The sequence below is a fragment of the Coregonus clupeaformis genome, chromosome 8 (genome assembly GCF_020615455.1).
Source record: "Coregonus clupeaformis isolate EN_2021a chromosome 8, ASM2061545v1, whole genome shotgun sequence".
In the NCBI taxonomy this organism is placed as follows: Eukaryota; Metazoa; Chordata; class Actinopteri; order Salmoniformes; family Salmonidae; genus Coregonus; species Coregonus clupeaformis.
In genome coordinates this window covers 11,967,677-11,981,287 of record NC_059199.1, presented here as the reverse complement: position 1 = coordinate 11,981,287, position 13,611 = coordinate 11,967,677, and the positions used below count along the sequence as shown (strand labels likewise).

General features: G+C 47.2%; 1 protein-coding gene across 1 annotated transcript in view; it reads right to left on the bottom strand.

The window, feature by feature from the left end:
• Positions 1–3,668: 3,668 nt before the first annotated feature.
• LOC121571096 (E3 ubiquitin-protein ligase pellino homolog 1) overlaps positions 3,669–13,611 on the bottom strand; it is a 22,659-nt gene continuing 12,716 nt past the window's right edge. The window contains 7 exon segments of the mRNA XM_041882388.2: positions 3,669–4,481; positions 5,328–5,516; positions 8,716–8,943; positions 10,637–10,738; positions 10,989–11,042; positions 11,045–11,120; positions 12,692–12,880. Of these exon segments, the coding sequence (XP_041738322.2) occupies positions 3,879–4,481; positions 5,328–5,516; positions 8,716–8,943; positions 10,637–10,738; positions 10,989–11,042; positions 11,045–11,120; positions 12,692–12,852 (1,413 nt within the window). The 5' untranslated portion in view covers positions 12,853–12,880 and the 3' untranslated portion in view covers positions 3,669–3,878.

Genomic DNA, 13,611 nt, shown 5'->3' with positions numbered 1-13,611 from the left:
AACCAACCCTGGTCTTTCATTCATGTAATGAACATGGCCTCTAAGCTTTTGTGTTCTTGACAACAAAGAATATTGGCCTTCGTCGGTGATTACAACCTCGGTTTTCTATCCATTTTTCTAGACGGTTTACAACTGTAGAAGTAGTCATGGTTACACCGGGACTTTAGGGAAATTGGTTGGAGTTAGGATGACATGCTGTTAGCCAGGACTGGGCCTATAGACACGTTACAGCACTATAGTGGGCCTATTGTGACTGTGTGTGGAATTGACATATTAATTTTGTCCTCTTGGTTTCCCCGTGGGTCTTGACAGTCTGACATTGTGCAGTAGGCAGTGTGTAACAGTTTTAATCTTCTACCTGTAAATCTTTATTACTATGTAAAGAGCAGACGGGAAGGTTCTTACTCTAACGACAACTATATAAGCATGTTGTACGGTCATGTTGTACGGTCATGTTGTATGGTCATGTTATATGGTCATCTTCGTGGTTATTGAGCCTTGTTCATTTTGGCTTCATTTGGTTTGAGCATGTTATGTCGTTACGGTCATCATGGTCATGTAACGGTCATAGAGCATGTCCTAGATTCTGGTTCATTGGGTTGGAGTGAGTTGGACCGTGCTTGGACGTTTAGGGGTAGTAGGGACTGAATGACTGGTCTTGGCATGCAGACCGGATATGAATTCCCAATCAATATATTACAACATTGTTCTCTGTGAATGGCTCCTACTACTCATTGATAAAACGGAATCTCGCTTGTAACTTTGGGAGCATTCCCGGCGTTCCCCTGTCAGTCTTCGGGAGATAGTTGAAATTCCTCAGCACTTAAGGTGACACAGCCTCGGCCTCCCAGCTCAGAGCTCCAGGTAGTAACGTAGCCTATGCTTTCTGCATGCAATTTCAGCCTCTAAAAACTGTGACGTCCAATGTATACTGACGAGTTAGTGAGCACTTGCTGTCTGCAGAACATGGCATTAATGTCTAGAAGAGAGATGCGAGGGCAGAAAGCGGTATCTGATTGGTTTACAGAAAGTATTTGTAGTAGATGTGATTCTTTAGGGTAGTAGATACAGCAGCCATCTTAGCACTGTTAGTGTGTCGTCTTTTTGGTAGAGCCCTTACAGTTGTGGTTTAGCCAACCCTGTGCCACCATGCAAGACTCAACTAGACTGGGTTGTGTGCCAGCTCTCATTTTATGCTCAGTCATTTTGATCTGATGAATTTGAGGATCTGGTAGGACTAAGTAATCGCTGGGAGGAAGGGATGGAACAGTAGGGTGGGGGTGGATGTGTGTGCATGACATTCCTGCTCCCTGAACACAGGCTTTTCCCTCAAATCTCACAAGTCCTTATGTGAATGAAACGATTGTTTGCAACTCTCCACACAGACACACACACACACTCGGTCACACAGACCCGCTAAAATGGACATTTCACGCCATAACAGCGTGAGTCCCCATTCGATTTGTTCTAAATGTGCTTTTCCTACCAAGAATTCTTGATATTCTACTGATTTTAATATATTCATTGAAAATATACTGTGGTTATATTGTGGTCCATCGACGGGTAAGAGGGAGGGGTTTAGGAAATGTAGGTGGGACAACATGTGGGGGTGGAGTTAGGGGCGGGCTTTGGTTGGGCGCTTACTCATGAATGTGATTATGATGGAACTTTGCTAGAATCTGATCTTTTTCCCTTTTTGTTTTTTTTCCATGTAATTTTCACACTTCTTTGTGGCTCTCCTATGGCTTAATAAAGGAGCGCACACATTGTTCTTTAATACCGTAATAATCATATTAATATCATGTAACGTATCATAATGTAATATCATGCAGGTCGTCTCCTGATCCGCACTTTTTCTTTTCTGTTTTCGCTTGTCCACTTTGGTGCTCTCTGTCTCACTGCTGAGTTTGATCATTGTATTTTTTTTTTTATGTACATATTATAAATATATATATAATAAAACGAATAAAAAAGATCAGTGTCAACATGGGTAAACTGTCCCTTATTTCCCCCATGTAATGTATACTATTATTATTATCAGTACACCGGTGTTGTGTCAGCTATATGAAAGTGTGTGTTTTATATGTACAAGTCCATGTCAGCCAGACTTTGTGTGTTTTTAAAAGTATGTGTGTTTTGTGTCTGCAGGAGTGTAGTCCGCTGGAGGTGCCGCATGAGGTCACTCCCTTCCATGAATCACCGCCGGAGGCTGCCAGGCAGATAGCAGATACTGGATCTGTTCTGGCCCTATCTGTCATCTCTGCTTTGTCCTTGATTTGTCACACATAAACACACACACACACACACACAAACAAGCATAAATAAACGTTGAGACTGAAGAAGACCCAGACAGCTGCTCATCTGAATATGTACTCTCCTACACTGCATGAGAGTGAAGTAATGTGTTTCCAGTATGGAAAGTACTGCAGACTTCCCTCTTAGGACTGCTGCTGCAGACTGCTCGTTGTCTGCAGTAGGAAGACCCTCTCAGTGAAAACATACCAGCTAATCCCATTCTAGCACTATTTGCATCACATATTGAAACGTAATGATGAAGCTACAATGGAGAATTGCAGTCGTGTGTACTAAAATTCATATTTGTATGTTGAATTCAATTAAGTTTTGTGATACAAGCCAAGTACATTATTTTCAGTAATCTGCCAGACATTGGTGTAGACACGTATCCTTAAGTAGTATTCAGGTTTAGAATCAGGTCATTGTTCAAAATCAGTCCGATGCAATTTGCGCTGATCTGAGAGTGTGATGCGCTCATTGGACAGGGCCTGTATTCATAAAGCATCTGAGTAAGAGTGCTGACCTAGGGTCAGTTGTGCCTTTTAGATCATAACGAATAAGATTATATGGACAGGAGTGGGGGATCTGATCCGAGATCTGCCCTCCAGGGCCATGACCTATGTGGAATCTGTCCTGACTAAACTGACCCGTTGTCCTTCATCCCTCCCTGCCTCCCTCTCTTCTTCTCCTATCGTGGCCGCGTGGTGGCAGGGCGCTGGTGACTTTGAGTGAGTTATTTATAGTGTGGTGACGCTGCAGACTCGGGGCAAGGTACCAGACACTACTCAGGGGGAGACCGCACAGAGAGAGAGAGAGAGAGAGAAACCAAGAGGTTCTGATGTAGGTTGAAATCAAACCTCACTGAATGGGTTTCCTCATGTCATCAATTAGCTGTTGAGGATGCTGTTGTTTGGCTAATGGCCTGGTAGGTAGTCAGCCATCTTGTTGCTTCACACCCATCCTGATGAATCCGATCTAATGAGTCAATCACCAGGATAGAAACAGTTAGCAGATCTAGCTCTAACATTGAGTCAATGGGGAACCAAGTGCTCAAAAATCACTTGTTTTAGATCTGTAAACACCATCATTAACAATGGTTGGTTTCATCATTAGATCTGATTCATCTGCATTGACTAAAACTATTATGTGGACTACCATGTGGACTACCATCCACATGGCTTTGGCCAAACGCCACGCCCACTAGTGTTTCTTTTCCACACGATCGATGGAGCAGCGGAATTATATTCAGGATGAGTCGTCAGGCAATGAAACCATAGCCAGTTCACCAATTCAATTCATCTAATGATGAAGCTATTCATTCACGCTTTTTATCTACGATCAGTAATCCAAAAATCATCAAACACTTGTCACGTTTTCATTTCAACACCTTTTATTTACATATTCCCCAAATACAACTTAAATGCCATTTATGCTTAATCTGCTTCCATCACATTTGCCTCTTCAGTTCAGTCCATCGTCATTTCAACAGTCTTTCCAATCCTTATCCTTTCATTTCCTTTTAGACTTTTCCATAGTCCACCTTCCCTCCACCCTGCCCCCTATATCACCCCCCAGTGCCAGCCTCAGTCGACGGGCCCCTGAAAGATGAGTTTGATGTGGCCCTGCTCGCCCGTCAGCCAGGTGCCACAGAAGGGGCATGCGGCGTGGAAGGCGTGCGTGCCGTGCGGCAGCGGGATCTGGCTCCAGCCCGCCACTGTCTTTTCCGAACACACATGGCCACAGGGGCAGAAGGCATGCGTCGGGGGGCCCGCGTCCAGGTACAGCCCACCCTCACAGCCCAGCCACAGGGGCACGTAGGGGCCCACGCACCGGCACATGGGGCACTCCCTTTCCCCGGTGCTCGCCGGAGCCGTCCCCCCGGGGCCCACGTTGTGGCCCTTGTCTTTCCGGTAGCCCCAGTTGTGGTAGCCGTGGACGTGACCACAGTTGACGTAGACCCAGGGCTGCTTCTTGTCCACAATCTCTCTCTGGGCCAGGCTGGGGAAGGCCAGGGTGTTGAAACCCACGGGGCACTGGGGCCGGGCGGCATTCAGCTCCTGGCGGAGGGTCTCCAGCTGCTTGAGGGTAGGGGTGCGGCGCAGGCCCGACGGGGTACGCCACAGGAGGGTGGCGCCACACAAGTCGATCAGAGAGCCGTCCTGCAGGGTGTTGGACTCGTTCTCCACCTGGGGGGAAGGAAGGGAGGGTGGAGGAAGGGGTGGAGGAAGGGAGGGAGGGTGGAGGAAGGGAGAGTGGAGGAAGGGAGGGTGAGGGAAGGGAGAGTGGAGGAAGGGAGGGTGGAGGAAGGGATAGGGGGACGATTAGTAAACTAGCACAGAAAATACTGTAACTGACAAACCATAACTATTTGCATACATTGTTTCCTTTTTAGGTGTGTGGTACTTATTTTCCTGTTTCCTTCCCAACGATCTTAACTTAATGGCACTGTGATCAGACCATAGACATTAAAACCAGGGGATCCATCTTATCCTGTTGCATACCATCAAGAGTCTAATCAAATGATGCACATACCATCAATAATCAAATCAAATGATTCACATACCATCAATAATCTAATCAAATGATTCACATACCATCAATAATTGAATCATATGATTCACATACCATCAAGAGTCTAATCAAAATATTCAAATACCATCAAGAGTCTAATCAAATGATTAACATACCATCAAGAATTGAATCAAATGATTTACATACCATCAAGAATCTAATAAAAATGCCAATGATCGATTAACAAAACATCATTCAATAATTCATCACTCATAGTTGAGAAACCTAGTTTGACTGTGCAGTCCATTATATAACCCCTCAGAAACACACATAGTAGTGTAACAGCCTTGATAACCAGACAGGTTTGAGGCTCTGTTTCCTTTATCAATTAATTTACTTATAAAATATAATAATATCTCATCATTCATAGTCTAGTCTAGGTGTCCTTGAGATACCTCCAGGCATAACAGTAGCCTTGATAACCCCCCCACCCCCGTTACCACTCATGTACCCCCTCTCACCAATTTCCCCCTCTGCTGGGCCGAGCGTGTCTCCCGCAGGGCAAAGACGTTCCCGCACACTGAGATCTCCCGCCACACGCCTGGCGCCGGCTCAGACACAAACTCCCCCGCCGGGTGCATCACCAGCACGCCATTGGTGGTCAGGCCGTCCATCAAGCCGTCCGATGTCCGCCATTTGGCAGCCCGCTCCTGAGAGACCCGCCCCCGCACACAAAGAGACAGACAGAGAGCCAAGGTGAGGGATAGTGATGAAAGAGATATAGAGAGATCAAGAGGGGAGGGAGGTAGAGAGAGAGAGAGAGAGAGAGAGAGAGAGAGAGAGAGAGAGAGAGAGAGAGAGAGAGAGAGAGAGAGAGAGAGAGAGAGAGGGAGGGAGGGAGGGAGGGAGGGAGGGAGAGAGAGAGAGAGAGAGAGAGAGAGAGAGAGAGAGAGAGAGAGAGAGAGCGAGGGAGGGAGGGAGGGAGGGAGGGAGGGAGGGAGGGAGGGAGGGAGGGAGGGAGGGAGGGAGGGAGAGAGAGAGAGAGAGAGAGAGAGAGAGAGAGAGAGAGAGAGAGAGAGAGAGAGAGAGAGAGAGAGAGAGAGAGAGAGAGAGAGAGAGGGAGGAGGGAGGGAGGGAGGGAGGGAGGGAGGGAGGGAGAGAGAGAGAGAGAGAGAGAGAGAGAGAGAGAGAGAGAGAGAGAGAGAGAGAGAGAGAGAGAGAGAGAGAGAGAGAGAGAGAGAGAGAGAGAGGGAGAGAGAGAGAGAGAGCAAGAGAGAGAGAGAGAGGGAGGGAGGGAGGGCAAATAGAGAAAGAGGGGGAGAAAAAAACAGCTAACATTGCTTTTTTGCACTGCTATATTTAGCACAGAGTATGACTGCTATACTGACTAACACACAGAGATGCACACGCACGCATAAACATTGCAGGGCATTCAATCCCTGCAGCGGCAGTGTTCTCTGATATTCTCTGTCAGTGGACATAGAATTTAAAGCGGTCACGACTGCAAGCCATTCAACCAGTACAGTAAATGTACGTCTCTCTCTCTCTCTCTCCACCTCCACACTAGCAGTGGGCCGAGCTGCCAGCCTGACTCCGCTATCTGCCAAGGACATTGTATGTGTGCCAGTTACAGTATGAAGGAGGGGAGCCGTGCTGAGGTTACTAAGCCTGCACTTCATTGACAGCAGCTAGCAGCTCTTAAGCTATTAGACGTCCTTGTGGGCTCTGAGGTTCTCTAGCTGTATTGTTAGCATAGCCGCGCACCGACGGCATGCTACGATGCTGAGATCAGTTATAAAAGTCTCTATAGTTGGGTTAGGTTAGTCATCCGGATGTTATGGTCACATTGTCCTTGTGGGTTGACTTTGTAGTGTCACAAGATGTGATGTCACGCTATAACTGTCATCAGTGTCGTCATTTTGTGTTAGCTGTAGCACAGATTATCCATTATATTGACCAGATACTCAAGTGGCTGCTCTAACAATAAAACAAAACATGGAAGGCAGGGCAGGAGGCAAGATCAGGTGGGAGCATTCTAGCCAATGAGAGGGCAGATACGTGTGTAAACAACAGGCAAAACGGGCAAAGATATGAGTACATATGAGATATGAGTACATATGAGCATTACGAAACTTCTATTTTATCAAATATGCCACACGTAGCAAATAAGCCCTTCAATTTTTCCTTTACCAAATTCGACATGCTGTCATTGATCTCCATACAAAAATCCCTCGCATGGTGAGTGAAAAAACATTGAAAAATCTCCACCTGCTGGAGAAGACAGATTTTGGGCCCAGTTATTCCTCTCGCTTCTCCTCTTCCTCTCTGGCTGTAGTCAGTAAAAACATTTTCAGAATAAACAATGCTTTCTTGTGTGCTATGCACTAAAGCCCACACTGTATAACTGCATATGGTATATTAACTATCCTGTCATTGGTCACTGTTGGCACAGGAGGCAGTTTTCAATCTTTTAAAACCCATTACCACCTTCCTTAATCCAATCCAATATGGCCGCCCTTCTTGCCCCTCATAATCAAGTGCTAGTGGAGGTCAGTGGCAGACTGGCGGTGTGGCAGTACAGTGTGTCTGACTCGGACCCTGGGGCTCGCTCCCATCGATGGAGATGAGTACTGCTGGACCCCTGCCGCCAATGTCTTCCACAATGACAATGCCCTCCCTCCCTCCCTCCCTCCCTCCCTCCCTCCCTCCCTCCCTCCCTCCCTCCCTCCCTCCCTCCCTCCCTCCCCCCACCGGCCTCCCTGTCTCCCCCCTTGCCAACTCTCTCCATTAACAAATTAATCTTGCAGAACCCCTTCAATATCTCATTCCATGGTATGGGCGAGAGGAGAGGGGAGGGGGAGAACTGAGTGCCTCTGCCAGAATGGATCAAAAGCTTATTTTGTCAATGAGTAAGCTAGCAACCCCCCCTCCACTTCACAACACTGGACCACTGCACTGTGATTTTAATGCTAGTCAATTGTTGTATTTGCTGATTGGAGCGGTTTTCAGCAAACGAACACTCACACTTGCACTCACATGCACACACACGCGTTTGTGCACATACACACACATACACACACACACACACACACACAGACACAAGTGTTTGCACACACACATAACATGCATACATATCTATTTAATCACAGCTCCTTGATTCCCACAATTCCCATTTCCCTGCAGTTTGTGTGTGTGTGTGTGTGTGTGTATGTGTGTGTGTGAGAGTATAGTATCCAACAATGCTGTCATAAATCCAATCCATTAAAAGAGTTGTGGCACTTAGAGCCTGACAAAGCGGCCTGGCCGTCCCGGACATGTGTTTATTGATAATTACCGTTGATCGTCTTATCTCTAAACAAAGTGCAGGCCGGAGCTGTTTCTGTGGCTGGGCGCAGGGCCAACCGGCCAGTGAGAAGCTATACCACCAAGGCGAAGAAGACAGCCAGACCAGAGGAGTGTGTATGTCTCTATCAGTGGAGGCTGCTGAGGGGAGGACAGCTCATAATAATGGCTGGAACGGAGTGAATGGAATGGCATCAAACACATGAAAACCATGCTAGACGAAGTGTGTGTGTGTGTGTGCACTAGGGGGGTTAGATGAAGTGTGTGTGTGTGTGTGTGTGCACTGGGGGCTAGATGAAGTGCGTTTGTGCATAAGATGGGGACAAGAGAGTGCTAATGTGTTTGTCCAGGCTGTGTACACCTCGACAAAACATTCCCAAGAAGCAGGCCACATGGTGAACATTCACACACCCACTAACAACTCCTCCACACCACAACACCAGTTCCTCCATGATTCATCTCCACAGTATATCACACATAATGACGCTCATCACCACAATTAAATCAAAGGGGTGTGATGTTGCCCATGCTGTCACTCACACTGTAGTCGTCAACGTGATGACTCACCCCCAGGAAGATGTTTTTGGAGGAGTCGAAGCCGGCGGCATAGATGCGGGCCGTGTATGGGGCGCTGCGTTCGCACATGATGCGGCACGCGTAGCGGGATATTGTGCTCTGGGCCGACTGCCCTCCTCCTCCTCCGCCCCCCTGGCCCTGCCCCCCGCCACCACTGGTGCTGCAGCCTGCCGTGTCCGTCACCACAAAGTCAATCATGCTCTCTGTAGAACGCCCGATCTGTAGGGGGAGAACATAGGAGATTGAACATAGGAGAAAGAACATAGGAGATAGAACATAGGAGATAGAACATAGGAGATAGAACATAGGAGATAGAACATAGAACATAGGAGATAGAACATAGGAGATAGAACATAGGAGATGGTTAATAGAATTACAGAATAAAGTACAGCAGAACAGAGTGGAGTAGTGTGGAGTAGTGTGGAGTAGTGTGGAGCAGTGTGGAGCAGTGTGGAGCAGTGTGGAGTAGGGTGGAGTAGTGTGGAGTAGTGTGGAGTAGGGTGGAGCAGTGTGGAGTAGGGTGGAGTAGGGTGGAGTAGTGTGGAGCAGTGTGGAGTAGGGTGGAGCAGTGTGGAGTAGGGTGGAGTAGGGTGGAGCAGTGTGGAGTAGGGTGGAGTAGGGTGGAGTAGTGTGGAGTAGGGTGGAGTAGTGTGGAGTAGTGTGGAGTAGGGTGGAGTATGGTGGAGTAGTGTGGAGTAGGGTGGAGTAGTGGGGAGTAGTGTGGAGTAGGGTGGAGTAGTATGGAGTAGGGTGGAGTAGTGTGGAGTAGGGTGGAGTAGTGTGGAGTAGTGTGGAGTAGGGTGGAGTAGTGTGGAGTAGGGTGGAGTAGTGTGGAGTAGTGTGTAGTGTGGAGTAGGGTGGAGTAGTGTGGAGTAGGGTGGAGCAGTGTGGAGTAGTGTGGAGTAGGGTGGAGTAGTGTGGAGTAGGGTGGAGTAGTGTGGAGTAGTGTGTAGTGTGGAGTAGGGTGGAGTAGTGTGGAGTAGGGTGGAGCAGTGTGGAGTAGTGTGGAGTAGGGTGGAGTAGTGTGGAGTAGTGTGTAGTGTGGAGTAGTGTGGAGTAGTGTGGAGTAGGGTGGAGTAGGGTGGAGTAGGGTGGAGTAGTGTCATGAATATAATCAAATATATGAGTGTAAATATGTCTTTAGGGAGGAGGGAGATAGAAAGACCCAATTCCATTTCAATCCCACTGAAGTCAGGATATCGTCTGGGGCACTGTGGACAAATGCCCACAACATTTCACAAGTCCGTCCCAAGCCCAATTCCACTTCAAACAGTTCAAATTCCTATCAGCTCCCTCCCAGGCTGCCAGGAGATAAAATGGCAGCCTATCACAGCCCCTGGTTGGAGAGAGAGCAGACAGAGGGACAGATGGGCTCACTGCAGCCCTGGAGCATCACAGCCCTGCAGCCTGCAGCACCTCGGATCCATTCAGTCTGCAGGAGTTGGGACTCCACATTCATCACAGGGATGAGAGATAGATAGCGGATGGGAGGAGAGGAGAGGAGAGAGAAAGGAGGGGAGGACAGGAGAGGAGAAGAGAGGAGCAGACACCACCACAGTCTTCTCATGACTCTGCATTTCTAAGAATCCCTATGGCGTCTGCTAACAAATTACATTGAACTGTGACATCTGCTCACAGTGAGTGTGTAGGTAGACTGGTCCCAGATCTGTTTGTGCCATATAGCCAACTCCTACGGTCGTTGTTATGCTATAAAGTACAAACTGATCTAGGGCCAGGCTAGTGTGTAGGCAAGGACAAGGGAGTCTGCTATAAGGCTGTGACTGTGTGGATCCCAAATGGCAATAAAATGGAAGTAGGGTGTTGCATACTCTGTTCTCAGTTTCTAGGTCCTTTTTGGGCTGAAGCGTTGGGGCTCTGGCTGAGTTGGCATGTCATGTTAAAGGTGACTCACCTGAAACATATCTGTGTTGCTATCATGGGTGTACTCTACGATGACCGAGTGACTCCTGGACAGGGTGTAGGAGATGCTGTGCTGGCTTTTGTTGCTAAGAGCCTGTCGATGCAGAAGACACATATACAGGAACCAGGTCATATAGCCAGCTACATAGGAAAGGGCATTCCAAAAGTTTTGCCTGTTTGAAAATGTATTAGTACCATATGTGGTAAGAGTTAAAAAACGTAGTCGTATATATGTACTATTAATTCCTGCATTTAAAAAAACAGTTATAGAGTTAATAAGTAAACATTTTATAGATAGTGTTTAATACTGTGAAAGACTGTCTAAATATAATGTGACCTCTCACCTTTGACACCAGAGGGGTGGAGACATTGTGGATGACATCAGGTTTGACCCCTGTTGGCTTTTGGGTCTCTTGTAGAGGGCCAGGCGACTTCTCCTCCGTCCCTTGTCCCCATTGGCCAAGGAACCATTGTGCCTGAGTACAGTATGGGCCATAATAGAAAACACGTATCCAATATACAACATAGACAAAACATACACTTTTATTAGATGGTGCCTATATTTCCCATTCAGTTGGGATTGAGGCTTGCAGTTTTATCCTATTATATATAGTGGAATCTACACAACAAATGATGTGAAAGGAGAAGTTGACTTTAGACTACTTTTGAGGTATGAAAACGTGACAAACTTCTCAATGGGCACAGACGTCATTTCAATGTTTAGTTTTGATTTACATCTGGTTGAGTTGTCAACTAATGAGAATTATACGTGAAACAATTACCATGTCATTGGATTTAGTTAAAAAGTTAGGTGAAAAGCAATACGAAATTCCCGTTCGTTGATGATGTTTTGCAAATCCAAATCAGTTTTCCAAGTTGATTCAACATCATCACATAGATTTTTGGTTGTTGAAATGACGTGAAAACAACGTTGATTCAACCAGTTTTTCCCAGTAGGTTTAGTTTTGGGGTGAATTATCCCTTTAAACCTGGACCAAATGTATTGAATGTCAATCAATAACATTAACATTTTAGTCATTTAGCAGACACTCTTATCCAGAGCGACTTACAGGAGCAATTAGGGTTAAGTGCCTTGCTCAAGGGCACATTGACAGATTTTTCACCTAGTCAGCTCGGGGATTAGAACCAGCAACCTTTCAGTTACTGGCACAACACTCTTAACCACTAAGCTACCTGCCGCCATTGGGTTCTAAGGGTAATATTCCTTATATAGGTTAGACTGCGTCAAAGTAACATAATAAACAAATCCTGTCAAAATCCATCAATTTAAGCTAGAGATATGTTTTCTTTGCATAGGCTGCGTCTCAATCCAATACATCCGCCAATGGCGGCCTTCCACATCTACAGCGGTGTTTGTCAGACCATGATACATCCCGAAAATTGGTCTTCTCACGAAAATGTCTTTAGTGACCGAGCGGTTTGGCCTAAAAAACTAATGTGACCCCACTGTGGAAAGGGGGCATTCTCATGAACACGATTGTGGTGGATCTCTCTCTCTCTCTCTCTCGTTGAGGGTTTAATTGTCCTATTCTGCCCCATGACTCCGTGTCTTATTGACATCTTTGTAAGGCAGTCAAATGAGCTCTTTTTCACGAGCCGCTGAAACGGAGAGAGAGGAGTCTTTCTGGCTTTGTAAAGTAGGTAGGATGAATAGGGTTTTCTTCTAATTTCTTCTAAAAGGGAAAAAAACATTTTTTTAAGGTACATACAAGTCTATTGTACACACAACCACTCAGACTTGCAACCCCATATAAAATAAGGTTTCCTCAGGGCATGGTGTTTGTTAAACAGTCTGGGATGGGAGGAATGGTATGGCAAATGGACCAACTGTTGTACATATCAAGCACTGTTGAAGACACATAAACAAACACACACACACCAACACACACACACACAAACACACACACACCAACACACATACAACCTCCCAGCCACACACGTGCACACATGCACTCACAACCACAACCTTCAACCCCCCCCCCCACCTCTCCACCACACACACCAGAGGGACATATAGGTAACCAACCCTAAAACGATGAGCTCCCCGTACTTGACGGGCTCCTTGTCCCCGGGAAAGAGTCCGTCGTGCGGTGTGGAGCATGAACCCAGGGGGCTCTTGTTGCAGGATGGGCGCAGCTCCAGAGAGGGTGGGGGACACAGGGCCTCCGAGCTACCCTCCAAAACCATGCCCACCGACCACAACGTGGGCTTACAGCTGGGAGAGAGAGAAACGGGGAGAAGGGGAGAGAGAGAGAAGGGGGGAGAGAGAGAAGGGGAGAGAGAGAAGGGGGGAGAGAGAGAAGGGGAGAGAGAGAAGGGGGAGAGAGAGAAGGGGGAGAGAGAAAAGGGGGGAGAGAGAGAAGGGGGAGAGAGAGAAGGGGAGAGAAAGAGAAGGGGGAGAGAGAGAAGGGTGGAGAGAGAAAAAGGGGGAGAGAGAGAAGTGGGAGAGAGAGAATGGGGGAGAGAGAGAAGGGGAAGAGAGAAAAGGGGGGGGAAGAAGGGGTAGAGAGAGAAGGGGAGAGAAAGAGAAGGGGGGATAGAGAGAAGGGGGGAGAGAGAGAAGGGGGAGAGAGAGAAGGGGGAGAGAGAGAAGGGGGGAGAAAGAGAAGGGGGGAAAGAGAGAAGGGGGAGAGAGAGAAGGGGAGAGAGAGAGAGAGGGGGGGAGAGAGAGAAGGGGGAGAGAGAGAAGGGGGAGAGAGAGAAGGGGGGAGAGAGAGAAGGGGGAGAGAGAGAAACAAGACAATCAGTAAAGAGAGAATGATACAACTGTAGACCATCACTGATGTGTCATCACAGTATCAAAGAGATCAATAATCAAATAAACACGACCTGTAAACTAAATAATATTTGCATTAGGGTCTTCCCCCACTCCCCCTCATCCACCTGTCAGGTGGTCCTTTGAATGGGGACAATGAAAGGTCTCTATTCATTTCAAATTACTGGCAT